Genomic DNA, 24367 nt, shown 5'->3' on the forward strand with positions numbered 1-24367 from the left:
ATGAGGGACCAAACTACCTTAAATGAACTACCCAAGAATCCCCTTAATCTCACTCTAAAACTCATGCAAAGCATGCAAAAGAAAAGCTGGACAGAACACTTTCGGCGGCAGGTTCGGCGGCCGAATGTCCTCTCCAGAGACGAAACTCAAGCACCTTCGGCGGCACCTTCGGCGGCCGAATCCCCCAAACAGAGCCGAACATGCAAAAACACTCGGGGGCAAGCTGTGGCAACCAAGCCACCATGCAGGAGGTTCGGCGGCCGAATGAATCTTCGGCTGCCGAACCTGAGTTCATCCAGAACTCAGCTTCAACGGCAAACCATCTCCTTCTTCCCTTTAACTCCTCCAAACATGCATACTTCAACTATTCCACACACATATACTCAAGTATATGTTCACAGGGGTCCAAAACTATCTAATAACCCCAACAACCAAATCAAACATAACACATAAACATGTATACATGCATAAATCATCAAAACTACCATTAATAACCTAAGCATGCATCTCTAACCAAATCTCTACAAAACTTCTGTAAAACCTTACAATAAGTTCAAGATCTTCACTTACCTTCTATAACCAAGAAGTTGAACAATCTGAACAAAGAAAAATGGCTCAATCTCTCTTCCAACTCACTAAACTCAAAAACTTGCTTTTACACTTCAAAACCTCCAAAACCTTTGAACACTTAACCAAAATCCTTGCATGAACAGCCTAAGCACTTGCAGATGAGTCATAAGAGGCGTGGCCTATCCCATGGCAAGATTCTGAGGCCACCAGCTGTCCAAAATAGTGACTCAGCTAGCTGGCCACCTCAGCTTCGGCTGCCCAATCACATGCAAAACCATGCAACATTCGGGGGCCGAACCTGAACTTTGGAAGCCGAACACTTTCGGCGGCCGAACTTACCTTCGGCGGCCGAACTTGGCTCAACTGCCTTAGGTTATTTCAACTCAAAACTCACTTCTATTAACCTTAACACATCAACACACATCACACCACTTAATAAAACATAAATCCTACCTTTTTTATAGAATTCCGACACCCCGGATTCCATCAAACAACAGGAATTCCGGTGCCGGACTCTAGCCGGGTATTACATCCTGTTTCCGAAATTACTGTTTCCGATTGCACCCTCACCGGTACAACTAATGGTGTTAGAATTAAAACTTGGCCTGTAATGTTTCCTAATATTGCAACTAATATTCATTTCCAAGATATTACTATGGAAAATGTCTCCAATCCTATTATTGTAGATCAAATGTATTGTCCATGGAACAAATGCAATAAAAAGGTGATAACTGTTCCAAAACAATATATTATTATATGATAATTACTTATTGTTTGTATAAATAATTATTTCTTCTCTTTTTTTTTCCAGGAACCATCTAAAGTGAAGATTAGTGATGTTAGCTTCAAAAATATAAAGGGAACTTCTGCAACTGCTCTTACCATTCAACTTATATGCAGCAGTGGAGTCCCATGTGAAAAAGTGGAACTTGCGAACATTGACTTGACATATAGTAGTCCTGAAGGCCCAGCAAAATCTGAATGCATTGATGTTAAGCCAACAATTGTAGGGAAGATTCCAGAGGGATGCAAATAGAAAGTCACATCTACTGTTACATATTTTTTTGTAGTTAATTATATATAGAGGAACATTAAGTGCTCTCCTACTATTAATATCCGACAATTATTGAGAAAAAAATTATTTATTTTTTTTTAATCATACGTTGTTGTTACAATTTTTTAACTGATAAAAAAAGAAATCAAATATTGCTATTTTTTTTAAAAAAAAAATTGCTAATATATTTTATTATGCGGCATTCTATTTTACATAGCAAAATTATGATTAATTTTATCCGTTGTTTGAAGCTAATAATATAACCCATTATCATATATGGTGTTGATGCTAATTTAAATAAAATTAGTAGTTCAAAATAAAATAGAAAGTTTATTACTGTTTAAATTTTGTTTTAAAAGTTTTAAGTAGAATTTTTATGAGGAAGAAATTATTTAAAGGGTTTAATTTTAACTTATTTTTAACTAATAGTCAATTACAAAAGGAGAATAATCAACGGAAATAGGGTAGCATGCACTTAGGCTAAATTGTGAATGGTTGAGTTGAGTGAATTTTGAGAGAGAGAGGAAAAATAATTAGTGGCTGTAAATTGTTTTTTATCTTATAGTTGACATATGTTGAATACGTTATTTTATAGAAAATTACACTTACACTACTATATTATTTCATATTAGAAATAAGTTCAATTAAGTCTATATACTTTTCCTCAAGACCAAATAAGCGCAATTCAAAATTTAGAACCAATTAAGTCATTGTATTTTTGTTGCGGGCCAAATAAGTCCTAACAATATAATATACTATTATGTTTTAATAATAAAATATTTTTTTATAATTTAAAAAATATTAAACTTAGTTTTTTTAGTTACCATAAAATTTAAAAAATATTAAGACATAATAAATAAGTTTTAAAATTAAAAAAAAAGAAGTTTTATCATGTAAAAAATATTATTATTAAAAAAATATTTTGTTATTAAAAATAATATTATATTAAATGATGGCTTATGTGATCCTTGAATAATAGTACAGAGGCTCAATTGTCCTAAAATTTAAATTTGACTTATTTGGTTCTCGAGTAAAAGTATAAAGACTTAATTGAGCTTATATCCATTTCATATTTGCCCGTTAAATACTTTAAATACTTGAAATATAATTGTAATCTATTGAATCCTTAATCTTACAAAAATTGCAAAAATTAAATATAAATTAACCATATAATGGATTATTTATAAAAAGAAGTCAGAAATAGTTTCTCTTATTATTAACTGTACTTGAAAATTAGCTAATTAGACTATAAATTTTCATTAAAATGATAACAATGTATTCTTCTAACTTTATCAACTTATAAAAATTTATAACACTGTTAGCAAGAATTAGTGCAAAACCAACAAAATGTATGATCAATTTTTACTTTTTTTTTTTTTTATAAACCATCAATAATATGACTAATATCTGTTTAGTTATTATCATTTTTATAAGTTTAAGTGTTGAATAGATTGCAATTTTAGTGAAGGTATTCAATAAGTTAATCTGAATTAGTATAGAGATATAAGTGTATATTGCGATATAAAGAGACAATGTTTGTTCATATGTCTGAAGTGGAAAAATAGACTAAAAAAATATATTTTTTCTACAAAATTAAATAATACTATATTAATGGGATTAATCGAGTTAAATTGTATTAAGAATAGAATTGAAGGACTAATACTATATGTAGCAGTTTTACAGGAGAATAAGGGTATATTTGGTTTAATGGTTAAATATAATTTCTAGTTGTTCCCAAAACTTTAATTCTCAATACAACATGCCAAATTATTAACTGTTTTGAAAATTTTATTATAATACAAATTATATTTTATAATTTTTTTAAATCTCATTCAAAACACTTATATCTCCTTTTATGTTGAAGCCTGAATTCCCTACGCCATAGTATACTCATCAAATAAGAAACAAAACATGTAAGCTCACCCTCTGCCAAGAGACAAGATTTTAATGTTCCATAATGTCCAATAGAAAAACACTAATATATATTCTATTTTTACTTTTTTTCCTATAATTTGTTTAAAAAAATGTATTAGAAAACAAAAATTTGACAATCGAGATTTTTAATATGAAAAATTATAACAATACCCTTTGATTAAAAATTGCTAAAACGTTTGAAAATTTAGTATGCCGTGCCACAAAATAAGATTTTAGATTAAATTATAAAATGTCATAGATTGTTTAGATTTTCATACCAACAAGCCTATTTAGAGAAAAAATAGTTATTCTATATGGCATGTTAGACCACGAAAACATAATAAATAATGACACGTGTTATACCATGCAAATATAAACACTTTCCTAGCTTTAATTTTTAAATTTAGATAAAATCAATAAATAAATGTTTGGTATTTGGCCTTTAGTTTTAAGAATTAAATATTTGGATAAAATCAGGAAGACTTACAAAATTTGACTTCTCATACTAATTTTCCTATATAAAATAAATAATATGGATATATATTAAGTTATTTTTTGTTGAAATAGAAAAAGTATTATTTAACTATACAACATATATAGTAAATAAAATATAACTTATTCATGTAACAATTAATTTAAAATTAAAAAAGAACATAATAAATAATAAATTCTAAAAGATAAATTTCATTTAAATAGAAAAAATAAAGTCAAATCAGCTACAGGCTCAGAAGAATTAAAATGGACATTATACTTAGAGTCGAATTAAAATGCAGATGATAGCTACAGGCTCAACATTTTTCATGTTCTTGTTTATGTATTCCTTTTCTTGCTTCTTTAAATTTAATATTTAATTGCAGATACTCTAAAAGGAAGAAAAGTTGGTCCAAAAATAATTTCGCCCTCTCTCCTCATGTGGTGACTGAGCCTAAAGGTGGGTAATGTAACTATCTTTTGCATCATTAACTAATGAGAAATGAAATGTCCTCAGCTTAATATGTTCTTTGAAAACTCATTATGTCTCATATTGGAGCATGCAATACGGAACTCAAGCACCCATGAGGATCTTCCATTTCACGTCCTCAAAAGATAAGGAGTAGATAAATCATTCATGACTTTAGCTTAAGTGTTGCACTTAGTTCTTAATAGTTGATACAAAGTGGTTGGGAATCAACAACATTGTTGACATCATTGATTGCTTGCTTATTAGCCATATTTTTCTCAATTTCAAATTCATTAAAAGAATTGTTTGGGTCAGATATTGTTTCTTCTGTGCCCATGATTTGTTCCCTCGACAGCAACCAATACCTCTTTGTTAGACTTGGAGGATGAAACATTTTTGTATCTCGATTTGATCTCTTTTCTCAACCTCCTCACGGTTTTCTCTATTCCTTGTTTGAAGTTGAGTCTACCCAAAGGATTAGAATGTACCATTCAAAAGAATTACTAAAATAATTAAAACTATATCTTAGCAATGGCGCTAAGACTTAGTAGGTGTCGAGGCCACCAAAAATAAATTTCTACTTTTCTAAATCAAACTAAATTGCGATAGTGGTGAGACGGGTTTGTCCTATAGAGATTGGAAGGAAGTTAATTCACTTGCAAGACAAAATAAAAATAAAAATAAAATGGGAGTTTTAAAAAGCAAGGAATTAAAGATTACTTCAATGAGAATTAACCTAAACCAACTAAAAGAAGTAAAGTAATTAGATTTAAGCGAGAAAATCAATATGAGATTAATTCACTGAAAGTTTAATCTCAGTTTTAGTCTTATTGGTTGATCATAGATGCAAAAATAATTTCTAATTATTTATAGATAAAATAGTTATAGATGTCGAAGAAACTTTAGTCACTCAATCTTAATTTTTAAACTAGCTAAGAGATGTTCGTTAACTAGCTTTAGCTTTTGAAAAGTAGTAGGAGACGCTATTATAATTTAATCCAATTACTACATGAGGAATTAGAAGAACCAGATTCTAACTAATAACACAAAAGCTCGATTCATTTTAGTCTGATTATTTTGTTCCTTAGGAAGGCTTTACTTAAACTAATTCACCACTAATTTCATATTAAACTAAAATAATTATGAATTTAATCAACTTGAATAAGAATATATTATCCTATTGATTGAGCAATGACACCTTAATGCTACAATCAATAGAACAATAATAAATAGTAGGTACAAAAATAATATAAATACCAAGAAACATTAAGAAAATAATAAAACCAATTAGATCTCAAAACTAAATGAGCTAAAACTTCAATTATCCTTCAACTAAAAAGACAATTTTGCTACATATGTTTATGGTTGAAATGCAATAAGAAAAATGTTTTCAGGCTCCCAAAATTAATCAAGAGTAAAAGATAATGTTATATATCAAAATAGCATCTTTGTATAGTACTAAAAATCCTAGTTTAGCCTAAATACAAGTAACCAAAATTAGATGGAAAAGTGTATTTAGGTATATCCATGATTTCACTTACATTTTGTGCTTTATTTTTCCTAAAACAATTGAGTTTGATATGTTTTTGCGGATAAGGATCATCAAATTGTGTGTCAAATATGGAATTAGACTCTGATTTCTTTCGTTAGATATGTTATGCCCATAACGTAGTGCATCTGAGACTTAGAGTTTAAGCAAGACTTTGTTCCTTATTTCCTTGTGTCTTTCATTACGCCCATGACTCCCTTAATTTCAGAATTCAGAGTCTAGACATAATTTTTCTCTTTTTATTCTTCAGTCCTTTATTATCTTACTAAAACATCAAAAGTGAAAAAAATCAACCTGTTTAAGTCTTTCTCCAACAAAAAATCTTTAGCTTTAAGAATTACATGAGAAATTATCTACTTGTCATCATAACCACAACATGAGATTTGGATGATATAACCTATGGTACATTTTGGGAATCTAATTTTAGCTTAGAACATTCAACGTTTCCAAATATAGAGGTTCTAAAAAAATTGCTTAATACCAAATATATAAAATATTATTAGTATTTAGTTAAATTTGATAAATTTTAGCCTTATAAAGCAGCATGTAGAAAGATAAATCAATCCATCATTCTAAAATCTTTATTAAAAATAAAAGAAGGGAGGAAGCAAAAAAAATAATGGATACTAAAATAATTTTCTCAATTGTATCTCTATTGTTCATAAATTTCTCTTTTGTTCAAGCACAGCTAGCTGTTTTTGATATAACAAAATTTGGTGCAGCACCTGATGGAAAAGCAGATGCAAGTCAGGTATAAACATATAATTCACCCATGAATATTAGGATATTAGCTAAACTTAAAATTCTTACCTTTCTCTTTCCTTTATCTTTTAGGCTATAGCGGATGCTTGGAAAGAGGCTTGCGCAACAGCAGGATCTAGCAAAATATTGATTCCAGCAGGGAAATTCTTGGCAGGTATAGTGAATGTAACAGGTCCTTGCAAAGGGGCAATAGAGGTAGAAGTTCAGGGAACCGTGCAAGCCCCACCAGAGCTTGCAGGGGGGATGGTTGGTTTAATTTTAACCATATTGATCAATTTACGATATCTGGAAAAGGAACTTTAGATGGTCAAGGACAAGTTGCATGGAAGGGAGTATCTTGTGACAAAGATCCAAAAAATTGCAAGAAACATCCTATGGTACTTTTTTTTAGTTTACACGATATTACAAAATGTTACTAATTTAAATTTACCATAAATTGTAATTATGTACCAAAACTTTTCTAAAATGCTTTTATTGCTTTACATTTTTTATCAGAATATAAGGTTTAACTTCATTACCAAAGGCTTAGTTCGTGACATAATGTCTCTTAATAGCAAGTACTTTCACGTCAATGTATTGGGATGTGATGACTTCACATTTGAAGGCTTCAAAGTTAGTACACCTGAAGGTAGCCTTAATACGGATGGAATTCATATTGGGCGATCAAAGGGAGTGATTATATCTAATGCCAAAATAAGCACGGGTGATGATTGTATCTCTATTGGTGATGGAACCGAAAATCTAAAAATCACAAAAATGGCATGTGGACCTGGTCATGGCATCAGCATAGGGAGCTTGGGGAAGTATGAGAATGAAGATCCTGTTTCCGGAATTACTGTTTCCGATTGCACCCTCACCGGTACAACTAATGGTGTTAGAATTAAAACTTGGCCTGCAATGTTTCCTAATACTGCAACTAATATTCATTTCCAAGATATTACTATGGAAAATATCTCCAATCCTTTTATTGTAGATCAAATGTATTGTCCATGGAACAAATGCAATAAAAAGGTGATAACTGTTCCAAAACAATATATTATTATATGATAATTACTTATTGTTTGTATAAATAATTTTTTCTTCTCTTTTTTTTTTTTTTCAGGAACCATCTAAAGTGAAGATTAGTGATGTTAGCTTCAAAAATATAAAGGGAACTTCTGCAACTGCTCTTACCGTTCAACTTATATGCAGCAGTGGAGTCCCATGTGAAAAAGTGAAACTTGCGAACATTGACTTGACATATAGTGGTCCTGAAGGCCCAGCAAAATCTGAATGCATTGATGTTAAGCCAACAATTGTAGGGAAGATTCCAGAGGGATGTAAATAGAAAGTCACATCTACTGTTACATATTTTTTTGTAGTTAATTATATATAGAGGAACATTAAGTGCTCTCCTACTATTAATATCCGACAATTATTGAGAAAAAAATTATTTATTATTTTTTAATCATACCTTGTTGTTACAATTTTTTAACTGATAAAAAACGAAATCAAATATTGCTATTTTTTTAAAAAAAAAATTGCTAATATATTTTATTATGCGGCATTCTATTTTACATAGCAAAATTATGATTAATTTTATCCGTTGTTTGAAGCTAATAATATAACCCATTATCATATACGGTGTTGATGCTAATTTAAATAGAATTAGTAGTTCAAAATAAAATAGAAAGTTTATTACTGTTTAAATTTTGTTTTAAAAGTTTTAAGTAGAATTTTTATGAGGAAGAAATTATTTAAAGGGTTTAATTTTAACTTATTTTTAACTAATAGTCAATTACAAAAGGAGAATAATCAACGGAAATAGGGTAGCATGCACTTAGGCTAAATTGTGAATGGTTGAGTTGAGTGAATTTTGAGAGAGAGAGGAAAAATAATTAGTGGCTGTAAATTGTTTTTTATCTTATAGTTGACATATGTTGAATACGTTATTTTATAGAAAATTATACTTACACTACTATATTATTTCATATTAGAAATAAGTTCAATTAAGTCTATATACTTTTCCTCAAGACCAAATAAGCGCAATTCAAAATTTAGGACCAATTAAGTCCTTGTATTTTTGTTGCGGGCCAAATAAGTCCTAACAATATAATATAATATTATGTTTTAATAATAAAATATTTTTTTATAATTTAAAAAATATTAAACTTAGTTTTTTTAGTTACCATAAAATTTAAAAAATATTAAGACATAATAAATAAGTTTTAAAATTAAAAAAAAGAAGTTTTATCATATAAAAAATATTATTATTAAAAAAATATTTTGTTATTAAAAAATAATATTATATTAAATGATGGCTTATGTGATCCTTGAATAATAGTAAAGAGGCTCAATTGTTTTAAAATTTAAAATTGACTTATTTGGTTCTCGAGTAAAAGTATAAAGACTTAATTGAGCTTATATCCGTTTCATATTTGCCCGTTAAATACTTTAAATACTTGAAATATAATTGTAATCTATTGAATCCTTAATCTTACAAAAACTGCAAAAATTAAATATAAATTAACCATATAATGGATTATTTATAAAAAGAAGTCAGAAATAGTTTCTCTTATTATTAACTGTACTTGAAAATTAGCTAATTGGACTATAAATTTTCATTAAAATGATAACAATATATTCTTCTAACTTTATCAACTTATAAAAATTTATAACACTGTTAGCAAGAATTAGTGCACAACCAATAAAATGTATGATCAATTTTTACTTTTTTTTTTTTTATAAACCATCAATAATATGACTAATTTATGTTTAGTTATTATCATTTTTATATGTTTAAGTGTTGAATAGATTGCAATTTTAGTTAAGGTATTCAATAAGTTAATCTGAATTAGTATAGAGATACAAGTGTGTATTGAGATATAAAGAGACAATGTTTGTTCATATGTCTTTTATGATATATAGAAAAGAAATATTCTCTGTATTGAAGTGGAAAAATAGACTAAAAAAATATATTTTTTCTACAAAATTAAATAATACTATATTAATGGGATTAATCGAGTTAAATTGTATTAAGAATAGAATTGAAGGACTAATACTATATGTAGCAGTTTTACAGGAGAATAAGGGTATATTTGGTTTAATGGTTAAATATAATTTCTAGTTGTTCCCAAAACTTTAATTCTCAATACAACATGCCAAATTATTAACTGTTTTGAAAATTTTATTATAATACAAATTATATTTTATAATTTTTTAAATCTCATTCAAAACACTTATATCTCCTTTTATGTTGAAGCCTGAATTCCCTACGCCATAGTATACTCATCAAATAAGAAACAAAACATGTAAGCTCAGCCTCTGCCAAGAGACAAGATTTTAATGTTCCATAATGTCCAATAGAAAAACACTAATATATATTATATTTTTACCTTTTTTCCTATAATTTGTTTAAAAAATGTATTAGAAAACAAAAATTTGACAATCGAGATTTTTAATATGAAAAATTATAACAATACCCTTTGATTAAAAATTGCTAAAACGTTTGAAAATTTGGTATGCCGTGCCACAAAATAAGATTTTAGATTAAATTATAAAATGGCATAGAATGTTTAGATTTTCAGACCAACAAGCCTATTTAGAGAAAAAATAGTTATCTATATGGCATGTCAGACCACGAAAACATAATAAAGAATGACACGTGTTATACCATGCAAATATAAACACTTTTCCAGCTTTAATTTTTAAATTTAGATAAAATCAATAAATAAATGTTTGGTGTTTGGCATTTAGTTTTACGAATTAAATATTTGGATAAAATCAGAAGGACTTACAAAATTTGACTTCTCATACTAATTTTCCTATATAAAATAAATAATATGGGTATATATTAAGTTATTTTTTGTTGAAATAGAAAAAGTATTAATTAATTATACAACATATATAGTAAATAAAATATAACTTATTCATGTAACAATTAATTTAAAATTAAAAAAGAACATAATAAATAATAAATTCTAAAAGATAAATTTCATTTAAATAGAAAAAATAAAGTCAAATCAGCAACAGGCTCAGAAGAATTAAAATGGACATTATACTTAGAGTCGAATTAAAATGCAGATGATAGCTACAGGCTCAACATTTTTCATGTTCTTGTTTATGTATTCCTTTTCTTGCTTCTTTAAATTTAATATTTAATTGCAGATACTCTAAAAGCAAGAAAAGTTGGTCCAAAAATAATTTCGCCCTCTCTCCTCATGTGGTGACTGAGCCTAAGGTGGGTAATGTAACTATCTTTTGCATCATCAACTAATGAGAAATGAAATGCCCTCAGCTTAATTTGTTCTTCGAAAACTCATTATGTCTCATATAGGAGCATGCAATACGGAACTCAAGCACCCATGGGGATCTTCCGTTTCACGTCCTCAAAAGATGAGGAGTAGATAAATCAATCATGACTTTAGCTTAAGTGTTGCACTTAGTTCTTAATAGTTGATACAAAGTGGTTGGGAATCAACAACATCGTTGACATCATTGATTGCTTGCTTATTAGCCATATTTTTCTCAATTTCAAATTCATTAAAAGAATTGTTTGGGTCAGATATTGTTTCTTCTGTGCCCATGATTTGTTCCCTCGACAGCAACCAATACCTCTTTGTTAGACTTGGAGGATGAAACATTTTCGTCTCTCGATTTGATCTCTTTTCTCAACCTCCTCACGGTTTTCTCGATTCCTTGTTTGAAGTTGAGTCTACCCAAAGGATTAGAATTGTAACGACCCGGAAACCGGTACCCCTCAGTAACGGTCCGAACCATCACTGGCACTAGGATCCAGATCGGCTTAAGGCCGCCGGGACCCGTAGTCAGCCAACTATACTCTCTGTGTACCTGATAAATCCCAAACATGATACAAAACGACTCAACAATCCTGTAAAACTCTGTAGGCTTAACTGCTGCTACTCAGATATGTCAATCTGAAATGGCCCTCAGGGCCTATACCAGGGACTACTATCTGCTGTGGGTCAAGGGATTGAAACCCTTTTAATCTGTAACACATCCCATTGGTATCTCATCAAAGCCATACGTTAAGCCCAACTCACACATTTCTCATCAAGAAACGTAAAACAGGATGCATGTACCAAGGGATTAATCATACATCACACTATGGCAAAGACACTAGAGAAAGCACAAGTCTATCCAGTAAATGATAGTGCATATCGATACATTACATGACAACTAATCTTTTAATTACATCATGTCCACTATGCTATTACAAACATACATTCATGCATATCCTTCCTCTTTACTCTTGCTGACTTTGACTTCTCACAGCTAATCTCAGAACCTGCAAAACTGGGGTTAAAGGGAGTGGGATGAGCTACTACAGCCCAGTGAGAAGGAACAGTAAACCGTTCATTAATTACATGCTTTCATGAAATGTAGCACATCACAAACATATCACCTTAAGGATGAACTTGTCACCAATAGCCCTTTACTGTATACATATAACAATATGTCCAACTTGCCAGGGGCGATTAGGCCTCACCTGGACTTTTCTTTCCTGACTTTATCACAAGGCCAACTGTGCCAGGGGCGATTAGGCCTCACCTGGACTTCTCTATCTGTGTCAGGTCAAACTGTCTATCTCATAGTACCAGGAGCGACCTGGACTATCCAGGGGCGACCTGGTATGGCTACCTCATGCCATAACTCTGTGTCTGTACTCTGTGCTCTATCAAGGGCTAAGGATCATTCAACATTCATCCATACACATATCATCTTATGCAATGCATCATATTCGTGAATCGAATGCAATACAACCTAATACAAAACATGGCATTTTATGATGCATGGATCATGCTAGAAGTGTATCATTTCTCAAAACAAATATTAAGTTTAGTTCCACTCACCTGTAGCCTCTGCTTGGCTAACGCTGGGCTACTTCTAACTCTGAAACAGCTACGACTGCTAAACACCTCGGTTCCTCGGGTCTAATCCTACAATGGAGGACTTGAATGAGGTACCAAACATACTCTATACAACAGATAAACATCTCTTATACACCTTCCCAAAACCCCTCTAAAACACCTCAAAACATGCATGCAAAACAAGCAAAGGAAGGCTGGACAGGGCACCTTCGGCAGCACCTTCGGCGGCCGAATGTCTCCTCCAGAGACGAAAGTCAGGCATGTTCGGCGGCCTAACTTGGACTTTCGGCGGCCGAACCTGAGTTCATCCAGAACTTAGTTTCGTGCACAAGGACGCCTGGCAGTACCTCCATCACCTGCTCAGCTCTCAATACATGCATGTAACCCCTCTAAACCATGCATAAACACTTTAACAAGCATAAAGGAGCTTAAAACAACTTAAACTCCAACAAAACAACTAACACAACATATAATCATGCTTTCACCATTAAAACATCAAAACTAAACTCTAAAACCTAAACATGCAACTCTACCCTTAACCTCTTTAAAAGCTGTTAAAACCATAAAACAAGTATAAAGACCTCTCTTACCTCCTAAAACTAGCAGAGGAACAGCTTGAACTCAACAAATCCCCTTCACAAGCTTCAAACCACCAAAACCTCTCTTTTCTCTCAAAACCTTCAAACCTTCTTGCAAACGAGCAACCCTCTGCATGAGCTGATTAAAAGCTTGCAGATGAGTCAAGGGAGACGTGGCCTAACCTCTAGTCATGATCTGGAGGTGAACACCTGGCCAAACCACGGACTGAGGAGCATGCACAACTAACCGACCACCTCAGCTTCGGCTGCCGAAACTGCATGCAAAACCATGCAACTTTCGGGGGCCGAACATTGGGCACTTTCGGCGGCCGAACTTCACCTTCGGGGGCCGAACATAACAGAAACTCCTTTGGCCAATTCTCCACGAAACTCAACTCGTTTTCTACGCTAAACCTTTAAAACACTTGCAAATATTTTAGAAACCTTTCTCTTACCCGTTCAAAGACCTCTGACATCCTCAAATTCCACCGGACGGTAGGAATTCCGATGTCTGAATCTAGCCGGGTATTACATTCTTCCCCCCTTTAAGAACATTCGTCCTCGAATGTTCACACAATAAACACACATGCAAATAAGAAAGTAAGGAAAGCCGAACACCTTCCTCTGCAAAGAGACACAGAGATTACTGACGGAAACCCTCTCGGGTTTTCTCTACTTCCTAACTCTGTTGACCCTTAACTGCTTAATCGGTGTTCACACTTTACACTGATTGCTACCGTTTCTTTCTCTTTGACTCTTCTTCGCTGTCTTCATACTCTTCTGTCCTTGTCTCTAGCTTTACCTGTCTATCTCTTTTAGATTCAAACAGACATGCCCCAAAACTGAACTCGTCTGATAGAACTTGGCCTCGATGCCGTGTTCTCGTAAATTCCACACTACTTCGCAGATAATGGGCATGCTTCTCTCTTTATATATTTTTATTTTTTGTTTTTTTTAACTCAACTGGCTTCTTCTCTTTTGATCCCTGCTAACTATACTGGACTATCTCTAGCTCTCTAGCTCTCTAGCTTTCGAGCTATCTGTTTCTATAGGATAAACTGATAAACGACTTCTGACTGAGGGCAGCTAACATCTCATCTGCCTCAAGAGTCGCTGAGCAGTTTATTGTACCCTTTACCTCTGGTATAGACTCTTTACTACAACTCTGATCTCAGCTCTATTCAATTGCTTTTCTCTAACTCTCAGCACATAGTTTCTGAATCTTAGATCTATCATCATCAATTCGACAAGAGAACACCTGTCCTTGGCAGTGAATTTGCATCAACTGCTCACAGTCGTTACAAAATCTCAAGGTTTCATCCTTCGTTTCTCACACCAACACTGGAACATTTCAGGGTGAGGTACTAGGTCGGATAGAACCTTTATCTACCAAGCTTTTCTATATTACTCTGACTATGCTCTCTCTGCAGGTGCCATCCTGTAGGGTAGAAGGAAAGAAATAGGTCTGCGTCCAGACACCACTTCTATTCCAAACTCTGACTCCCTGACAGATGGTAAACCTGACAGCTCGTCTGGGCAAAAACATCTAGAACTCATTAGCAACGGGCATTGAGACTGATTCCCTAACCTGACTACTAAACGTGCGCACAAGAGCTAGAACCCTTTGACAACCTTTCCTGTGTAAACGATGAGCCAATGGTGGGTTGACATTAACTTCTACGCACCCCTCTACTGTCCCTCTAACGGACTGCCTCTGATCCATCTTAGCCTCTGAACTCTGAACTCTCCTACCTTGTTTCTGCAGACACAGGTAGTACTATGAGTAGTTAGCCAATCCGCCCTAGATTGACATCACCAGTCAACTCTAGAACCATAAGGTCAGCTGGATTGCATCTACTCACCACAAACTCTAAGCTGAACTGACTGACGCTGCCTCAGATGGATCATACTCGGGTCCACTAGAGAAAACACTCGAAGCCCAGAAGTCATCAAACCCCCCTCTATCTACGGCTCTCAAGACAACAGGGAAAGAAACATCAGGGTCCACGACAACCTACACATCTGAACACCCTCAAGTGAACGTATCTGACGTCACCGTGTTCAATGTGTGAGCCTCCTATTGAGTCAGGATGAAGATCCAAGCGAAAGCTAACGAATCTTCCCTCAGGACTCTACTGAAGAAAAGACTGACTCTTTTCTCTGCCTCAACTACTACCTAATCCCAGATTAAACTGAAAGCTCCTCCTAAACTTACACTTATTCTTCCTCTTTTCTTTTTCTATTCTCTTCTAGTTTACTTACTCTTCTCTTTCTTCTTTTGTTCTCTGACTAATTGATTATCCTTGAGGGCTGCACTCGGAGATGAGAGATCATTCTCCCTATACCTGGATAAAATCCAAGGCCATAGCGTCTCATAGCAACACTCTCAAGCAGCTTTCCAGGCTTACTAACTCTAGTTACTTACTCGTTTGGCTTTTTCTATCTTTCTCACTCTACTGGTGTCATCCTACAGAGAAGACGAAGAATGGTTCTGGGTTTAGACATCAGTCCTATATCCCATTCTAGTCTCTTAGCAGGTGGTAAACCTGACGGCTTGTTTGGAACAATATCTAAAACTTTTCTCTGGCTGCGGGCACTCAACCTGGTTCCCCTCCTAATCTGACGAACTTCTATACTCTCTGACAAAAGCACGAAACCTCTGATAACCTCTCCTAACCAGTTTACGAGCCTAGAGGGCTGATATTACATTTCAGGCATCTCTACACTGTCCCCTCAACATACCACTTGTGAGCCACCCTGATCTCTAAGCCTGACGACTTTGTCTCTGCTATCTCAAGCAAGACTATGAGTAGCTAGCCCATCCACCCCTAGAATGATGTCAATCAATCACTCTAGAACCACTAGGTCAGTTGGAAGGCACCTACTCATAACTAGCACTGAACTAGCACTGAACTCAACTGGCAGACTAACTCTGCCGCTGATGGATCACACTTGGGTCTATTGACCTAAAGAGGACATTCTAATCCCTCAAGCACGAAGGAAAACGAAGCATCAGAGTCTCTAAGAGTAGACACATCAAAACATATGGAAGTGAAAAGTACCTGTCACCGCCATGTCTGATGTGTCAGCCTCCTGCTGCGTCAAAGCGAAGATCCGTGCTGGTACTGATGGACCTTCACCTGGGGAACCTGTGGAAGAAGGAGTGATCTCGCTCCCTCTGCCTCTGCCCAATGCCAAAGCTAAAGCTCCTGGCTGAGTCACTCTGTTTGAGGCTGTCTGCTGGGACTGTGTTATCAAAGTTGCGGTGGAACACTCACGTGCTATGTGCCCCTCCTGTCCGCACCTGAAACATGTTGTTGTCCCTACTAAACAGACTCCCTTGTGCAGCCTACCACACCTCGGACATTTGGAGTTGTTCAAACCAGAGCTCGATCCCTCACCTATTCCCAGACCAGACTTGATCTGCTTCCAGAACTTGTTCTTCTTTGATCGTCTGAGGCCTCTACCTCCCTTCTTCCTTTCTATACCAGCCTCGTGCAGAGGGGAGAGATTCACATCACTTGTCCCTACAAGTTTGGCACTAGCTTCTCTCTTCTGTGCCATATCTACTATATCATGGAACCTCTTCCTTGCGTTATCTGGAAAAGCCCCTTCGGCAAACTCTGTTGCAAACTGCTCCCAGGATAAGCTTTCTACCCTCGGGTTCACATACTGGTTGAACCATTCCCTTGCCTTTTCACATTTCAATGTGACCCCTGCCATCTGAATGGCTCTACTCTCACTGGCTCCCAACTCATCAATTATCATCTTGACCGTTCTGAGATACTCAAAAGGGTCATCACCAGTCTCAAACTTGGGAATATCTAACCGCAAATAGTCTGTCATCTGTACCCTACTTCCTCCAGGTGAACTAGGCTTAGGTATTTGGACAACTGGGGCTACTGATTCTATTGGTGGTGGAGGAGGTGCAACATTCCCTGAGGTAGGGTTTGCTAAACTTGGATAACCAAAGAAGAGTGGAAACATGGTATACTGTGGATGTGGCGGTGGATATGGCGGATAAAAGGAAGGATAGGGCATAAAGGTGGGATATGGGTGATAACTAGGAAACTCTGATGTACCTCTCATCGGGTACTCTGCCCCCCACTGGTAGGACGGATACTGAGGTGGAACAAATCTCGAGGCCTGAGTGCCTCCTTGAGACTCACCCATATCTCCTCCTAACCTGCTCATGCCAAAACTACCATCTCTGCTCTGCTCATCCTCCTATACGACTCTCATAAACCCTGACATACCACCCTGAACAATGCCCCTTCTACTCTCATCACTAGACCTTCTAGGGTCCCTTGATGTACCTTCTCTGCTTAAACTATCTGATGTTGCCTTTTGCAGAACAGGGAGTTGGGCATCCATGCCCTCATTCTCCGGCGGAGCTCCAGTCAATCAAGCAGATCGACGAGTTCCTCTCATCCTGCCTCTGACAAACACAACATCACACAAAAATATCATCAAATGATCCATGTGAGAACACATGAATCCACAACACATATCAAACATATCAATAATGCACATGCAGCTCATCATGGCATTTCACATCATCATGCAAGACAGGACTCCACATCCTATCCTCGTGGACATGATTTTACCTATTGTGCTTCCCTTCCTATACCAGACAACACCTCTTTCCGATGTGGGATATCTTTAGTCCTTGAGCAAAGATGCTCAGCACACCGTACTCTTGAGGCCCTAAGCTCTGATACCAATCTGTAACGACCCAAAAACCGGTACCCCTCAGTAACGGTCCGAACCATCACTGGCACTAGGATCCAGATCGGCTTAAGGCCGCCGGGACCCGTAGTCAGCCAACTATACTCTCTGTGTACCTGATAAATCCCAAACATGATACAAAACGACTCAACAATCCTGTAAAACTCTGTAGGCTTAACTGCTGCTACTTAGATATGTCAATCTGAAATGGCCCTTAGGGCCTATACCAGGGACTACTATCTGCTGTGGGTCAAGGGATTGAAACCCTTTTAATCTGTAACACATCCCATTGGTATCTCATCAAAGCCATACGTTAAGCCCAACTCACACATTTCTCATCAAGAAACGTAAAACAGGATGCATGTACCAAGGGATTAATCATACATCACACTATGGCAAAGACACTAGAGAAAGCACAAGTCTATCCAGTAAATGACAGTACATATCGATACATTACATGACAACTAATCTTTTAATTACATCATGTCCACTATGCTATTACAAACATACATTCATGCATATCCTTCCTCTTTACTCTTGCTGACTTTTACTTCTCACAGCTAATCTCAGAACCTGCAAAACTGGGGTTAAAGGGAGTGGGATGAGCTACTACAGCCCAGTGAGAAGGAACAGTAAACCGTTCATTAATTACATGCTATCATGAAATGTAGCACATCACAAACATATCACCTTAAGGATGAACTTCTCACCAATAGCCCTTTACTGTATACATATAACAATATGTCCAACTTGCCAGGGGCGATTAGGCCTCACCTGGACTTCTCTTTCCTGACTTTATCACAAGGCCAACTGTGCCAGGGGCGATTAGGCCTCACCTGGACTTCTCTATCTGTGTCAGGTCAAACTGTCTATCTCATAGTACCAGGAGAGACCTGGACTATCCAGGGGCGACCTGGTATGGCTACCTCATGCCATAACTCTGTGTCTGTACTCTGTGCTCTATCAAGGGCTAAGAATCATTCAACATTCATCCATACACATATCATCTTATGCAATGCATCATATTCGTGAATCGAATGCAATACAACCTAATACAAAACATGGCATTTTATGATGCATGGATCATGCTAGAAGTGTATCATTTCTCAAAACAAATATTAAGTTTAGTTCCACTCACCTGTAGCCTCTGCTTGGCTAACGCTGGGCTACTTCTAACTCTGAAACAGCTACGACTGCTAAACACCTCGGTTCCTCGGGTCTAATCCTACAATGGAGGACTTGAATGAGGTACCAAACATACTCTATACAACAGATAAACATCTCTTATACACCTTCCCAAAACCCCTCTAAAACACCTCAAAACATGCATGCAAAACAAGCAAAGGAAGGCTGGACAGGGCACCTTCGGCAGCACCTTCGGCGGCCGAATGTCTCCTCCAGAGACGAAAGTCAGGCATGTTCGGCGGCCTAACTTGGACTTTCGGCGGCCGAACCTGAGTTCATCCAGAACTTAGTTTCGTGCACAAGGACGCCTGCCAGTACCTCCATCACCTGCTCAGCTCTCAATACATGCATGTAACCCCTCTAAACCATGCATAAACACTTTAACAAGCATAAAGGAGCTTAAAACAACTTAAACTCCAACAAAACAACTAACACAACATATAATCATGCTTTCACCATTAAAACATCAAAACTAAACTCTAAAACCTAAACATGCAACTCTACCCTTAACCTCTTTAAAAGCTGTTAAAACCATAAAACAAGTATAAAGACCTCTCTTACCTCCTAAAACTAGCAGAGGAACAACTTGAACTCAACAAATCCCCTTCACAAGCGTCAAACCACCAAAACCTCTCTTTTCTCTCAAAACCTTCAAACCTTCTTGCAAACGAGCAACCCTCTGCATGAGCTGATTAAAAGCTTGCAGATGAGTCAAGGGAGACGTGGCCTAACCTCTGGTCATGATCTGGAGGTGAACACCTGGCCAAACCACGGACTGAGGAGCATGCACAACTAACCGACCACCTCAGCTTCGGCTGCCGAAACTGCATGCAAAACCATGCAACTTTCGGGGGCCGAACATAACCTTCGGGGGCCGAACATTGGGCACTTTCGGCGGCCGAACTTCACCTTCGGGGGCCGAACATAACAGAAACTCCTTTGGCCAATTCTCCACGAAACTCAACTCGTTTTCTATGCTAAACCTTTAAAACACTTGCAAATATTTTAGAAACCTTTCTCTTACCCGTTCAAAGACCTCTGACATCCTCAAATTCCACCGGACGGTAGGAATTCCGATGTCTGAATCTAGCCGGGTATTACAAGAATGTACCATTCAAAAGAATTACTAAAATAATTAAAACTATATCTTAGCAATGGCGCTAAGATTTAGTGGGTGTCGAGGCCACCCAAAATAAATTTCTACTTTTCTAAATCAAACTAAATTGCGATAGTGGTGAGCAGGGTTTGTCCTATAGAGATTGGAAGGAAGTTAATTCACTTGCACGACAAAATAAAAATAAAAATAAAATGGGAGTTTTAAAAAGCAAGGAATTAAAGATTACTTTAATGAAAATTAACCTAAACCAACTAAAAGAAGTAAAGTAATTAGATTTAAGCGAGAAAATCAATATGAGATTAATTCACTGAAAGTTTAATCTCAGTTTTTGTCTTATTGGTTGATCATTGATGCAAAAATAATTTCTAATTATTTATAGATAAAATAGTTATAGATGTCGAAGAAACTTTAGTCACTCAATCTTAGTTTTTAAACTAGTTAAGAGATGTTCGTTAACTAGCTTTAGCTTTTGAAAAGTAGTAGGAGACGCTATTATAATTTAATCCAATTACTACATGAGGAATTAGAAGAACCTGATTCTAACTAATAACACAAAGCTCGATTCATTTTAGTCTGATTATTTTGTTCCTTAGAAAGGCTTTACTTAAACTAATTCACCACTAATTTCATATTAAACTAAAATAATTATGAATTTAATCAACTTGAATAACAATATATTATCCTATTGATTGAGCAATGACACCTTAATGCTACAATCAATAGAACAATAATAAATAGTAGGTACAAAAATAATATAAATACCAAGAAAAATTAAGAAAATAATAAAACCAATTAGATCTCACAACTAAATGACCTAAAACTTCAATTATCCTTCAACTAAAAAGACAATTTTGCTACATATGTTTATGGTTGAAATGCAATAAGAAAAATGTTTTCAGGCTCCCAAAATTAATCAAGAGTAAAAGATGATGTTGTATATCAAAATAGCATCTTTGTATAGTACTAAAAATCCTAGTTTAGCCTAAATACAAGTAACCAAAATTAGATGGAAAAGTGTATTTAGGTACATCCATGATTTCACTTGCATTTTGTGCTTTATTTTTCCTAAAACAATTGAGTTTGATATGTTTTTGCGGATAAGGATCATCAAATTGTGTGTCAAATATGGAATTAGACTCTGATTTCATTCGTTAGATATGTTATGCCCATAACGTAGTGCATCTGAGACTTAGAGTTTAAGCAAGACTTTGTTCCTTATTTCCTTGTGTCTTTCATTACGCACATGACTCCCTTAATTTCATAATTCAGAGTCTAGACATAATTTTTCTCTTTTTATTCTTCAGTCCTTTATTATCTTACTAAAATATCAAAAGTGAAAAAAATCAACCTGTTTAAGTCTTTCTCCAACAAATAATCTTTAGCTTTAAGAATTACATGAGAAATTATCTACATGTCATCATAACCACAACATGAGATTTGGATGATATAACCTATGGTACATTTTGGGAATCTAATTTTAGCTTAGAACATTCAACGTTTCCAAATACAGAGGTTCTAAAAAAATTGCTTAATACCAAATATATAAAATATTATTAGTATTTAGTTAAATTTGGTAAATTTTAGCCTTATAAAGCAGCATGTAGAAAGATAAATCAATCCATCATTCTAAAATCTTTATTAAAAATAAAAGAAGGGAGGAAGCAAAAAAAATAATGGATACTAAAATAATTTTCTCAATTGTATCTCTATTGTTCATAAATTTCTCTCTTGATCAAGCACAGGCAGCTATTTTTGATATAACAAAATTTGGTGCAGCACCTGATGGAAAAGCAGATGCAAGTCAGGTATAAACATATAATTCACCCATGAATATTAGGATATTAGCTAAACTTAAAATTCTTACCTTTCTCTTTCCTTTATCTTTTAGGCTATAGCGGATGCTTGAAAAGAGGCTTGCGCAGCAGCAGGATCTAGCAAAATATTGATTCCAGCAGGAAAATTCTTGGCAGGTATAGTGAATGTTACAGGTCCTTGCAAAGGGGCAATAGAGGTAGAAGTTCAGGGAACCGTGCAAGCCCCACCAGAGCTTGCAGGGGGGATGGTTGGTTTAATTTTAACCATATTGATCAATTCACACTATCTGGAAAAGTAACTTTAGATGGTCAAGGACAAGTTGCATGGAAGGGAGTATCTTGTGACAAAGATCCAAAAAATTGCAAGAAACATCCTATGGTACTTTTTTCTTAGTTTACACGATATTACAAAATGTTACTAATTTAAATTTACCATAAATTGTAATTACGTACCAAAACTTTTCTAAAATGCTTTTATTGCTTTACATTTTTCATCAGAATATAAGGTTTAACTTCATTACCAAAGGCTTAGTTCGTGACATAACGTCTCTTAATAGCAAGTACTTTCACGTCAATGTATTGGGATGTGATGACTTCACAGTTGAAGGCTTCAAAGTCAGTACACCTGAAGGTAGCCTTAATACGGATGGAATTCATATTGGGCGATCAAAGGGAGTGACTATATCTAATGCCAAAATAGGCACGGGTGATGATTGTATCTCTATTGGTGATGGAACCGAAAATCTAAAAATCACAAAAGTGGCATGTGGACCTGGTCATGGCATCAGCATAGGGAGCTTGGGGAAGTATGAGAATGAAGATCCTGTTTCCGATTGCACCCTCACCGGTACAACTAATGGTGTTAGAATTAAAACTTGGCCTGTAATGTTTCCTAATACTGCAACTAATATTCATTTCCAAGATATTACTATGGAAAATGTCTCCAATCCTATTATTGTAGATCAAATGTATTGTCCATGGAACAAATGCAATAAAAAGGTGATAACTGTTCCAAAATAATATATTATTATACGATAATTACTTATTGTTTGTATAAATAATTATTTCTTCTTTTTTTTTTTTTTCCAGGAACCATCTAAAGTGAAGATTAGTGATGTTAGCTTCAAAAATATAAAGGGAACTTCTGCAACTGCTCTTACCGTTCAACTTATATGCAGCAGTGGAGTCCCATGTGAAAAAGTGGAACTTGCGAACATTGACTTGACATATAGTGGTCCTGAAGGCCCAGCAAAATCTGAATGCATTGATGTTAAGCCAACAATTGTAGGGAAGATTCCAGAGGGATGCAAATAGAAAGTCACATCTACTGTTACATATTTTTTTGTAGTTAATTATATATAGAGGAACATTAAGTGCTCTCCTACTATTAATATCCGACAATTATTGAGAAAAAAATTATTTATTATTTTTTTAATCATACCTTTTTGTTACAATTTTTTAACTGATAAAAAAAGAAATCAAATATTGCTATTTTTTTTAAAAAAAATTTGCTAATATATTTTATTATGCGGCATTCTATTTTACATAGCAAAATTATGATTAATTTTATCCGTTGTTTGAAGCTAATAATATAACCCATTATCATATATGGTGTTGATGCTAATTTAAATAAAATTAGTAGTTCAAAATAAAATAGAAAGTTTATTACTGTTTAAATTTTGTTTTAAAAGTTTTAAGTAGAATTTTTATGAGGAAGAAATTATTTAAAGGGTTTAATTTTAACTTATTTTTAACTAATAGTCAATTACAAAAGGAGAATAATCAACGGAAATAGGGTAGCATGTACTTAGTCTAAATTGTGAATGGTTGAGTTGAGTGAATTTTGAGAGAGAGAGGAAAAATAATTAGTGGCTGTAAATTGTTTTTTATCTTATAGTTGACATATGTTGAATACGTTATTTTATAGAAAATTATACTTACACTACTATATTATTTCATATTAGAAATAAGTTCAATTAAGTCTATATACTTTTCCTCAAGACCAAATAAGCGCAATTCAAAATTTAGGACCAATTAAGTCCTTGTATTTTTGTTGCGGGCCAAATAAGTCCTAACAATATAATATAATATTATGTTTTAATAATAAAATATTTTTTTATAATTTAAAGAATATTAAACTTAGTTTTTTTAGTTACCATAAAATTTAAAAAAATTAAGACATAATAAATAAGTTTTAAAATTAAAAAAATGAAGTTTTATCATAGAAAAAATATTATTATTAAAAAAATATTTTGTTATTAAAAAATAATATTATATTAAATGATG

General features: G+C 34.4%; 1 protein-coding gene and 1 pseudogene across 1 annotated transcript; both read left to right on the forward strand.

Moving 5' to 3' along the window:
• The first annotated feature begins 1225 nt into the window (after nt 1–1225).
• On the forward strand, nt 1226–8116 carry LOC110623257 (annotated as a pseudogene).
• Nucleotides 8117–21940: 13824 nt separating this feature from the next.
• Nucleotides 21941–23395, forward strand: LOC122724631 (exopolygalacturonase-like). Its single transcript, XM_043960162.1, has 3 exons — nt 21941–22072; nt 22580–23080; nt 23171–23395. Exons 1-3 carry the CDS (start codon nt 21941–21943, stop codon nt 23393–23395), a joined length of 858 nt encoding a protein of 285 aa, XP_043816097.1.
• The last annotated feature ends 972 nt before the right edge of the window (nt 23396–24367 follow it).

This window comes from Manihot esculenta, chromosome 9 (genome assembly GCF_001659605.2).
Source record: "Manihot esculenta cultivar AM560-2 chromosome 9, M.esculenta_v8, whole genome shotgun sequence".
Taxonomy (NCBI): Eukaryota; Viridiplantae; Streptophyta; class Magnoliopsida; order Malpighiales; family Euphorbiaceae; genus Manihot; species Manihot esculenta.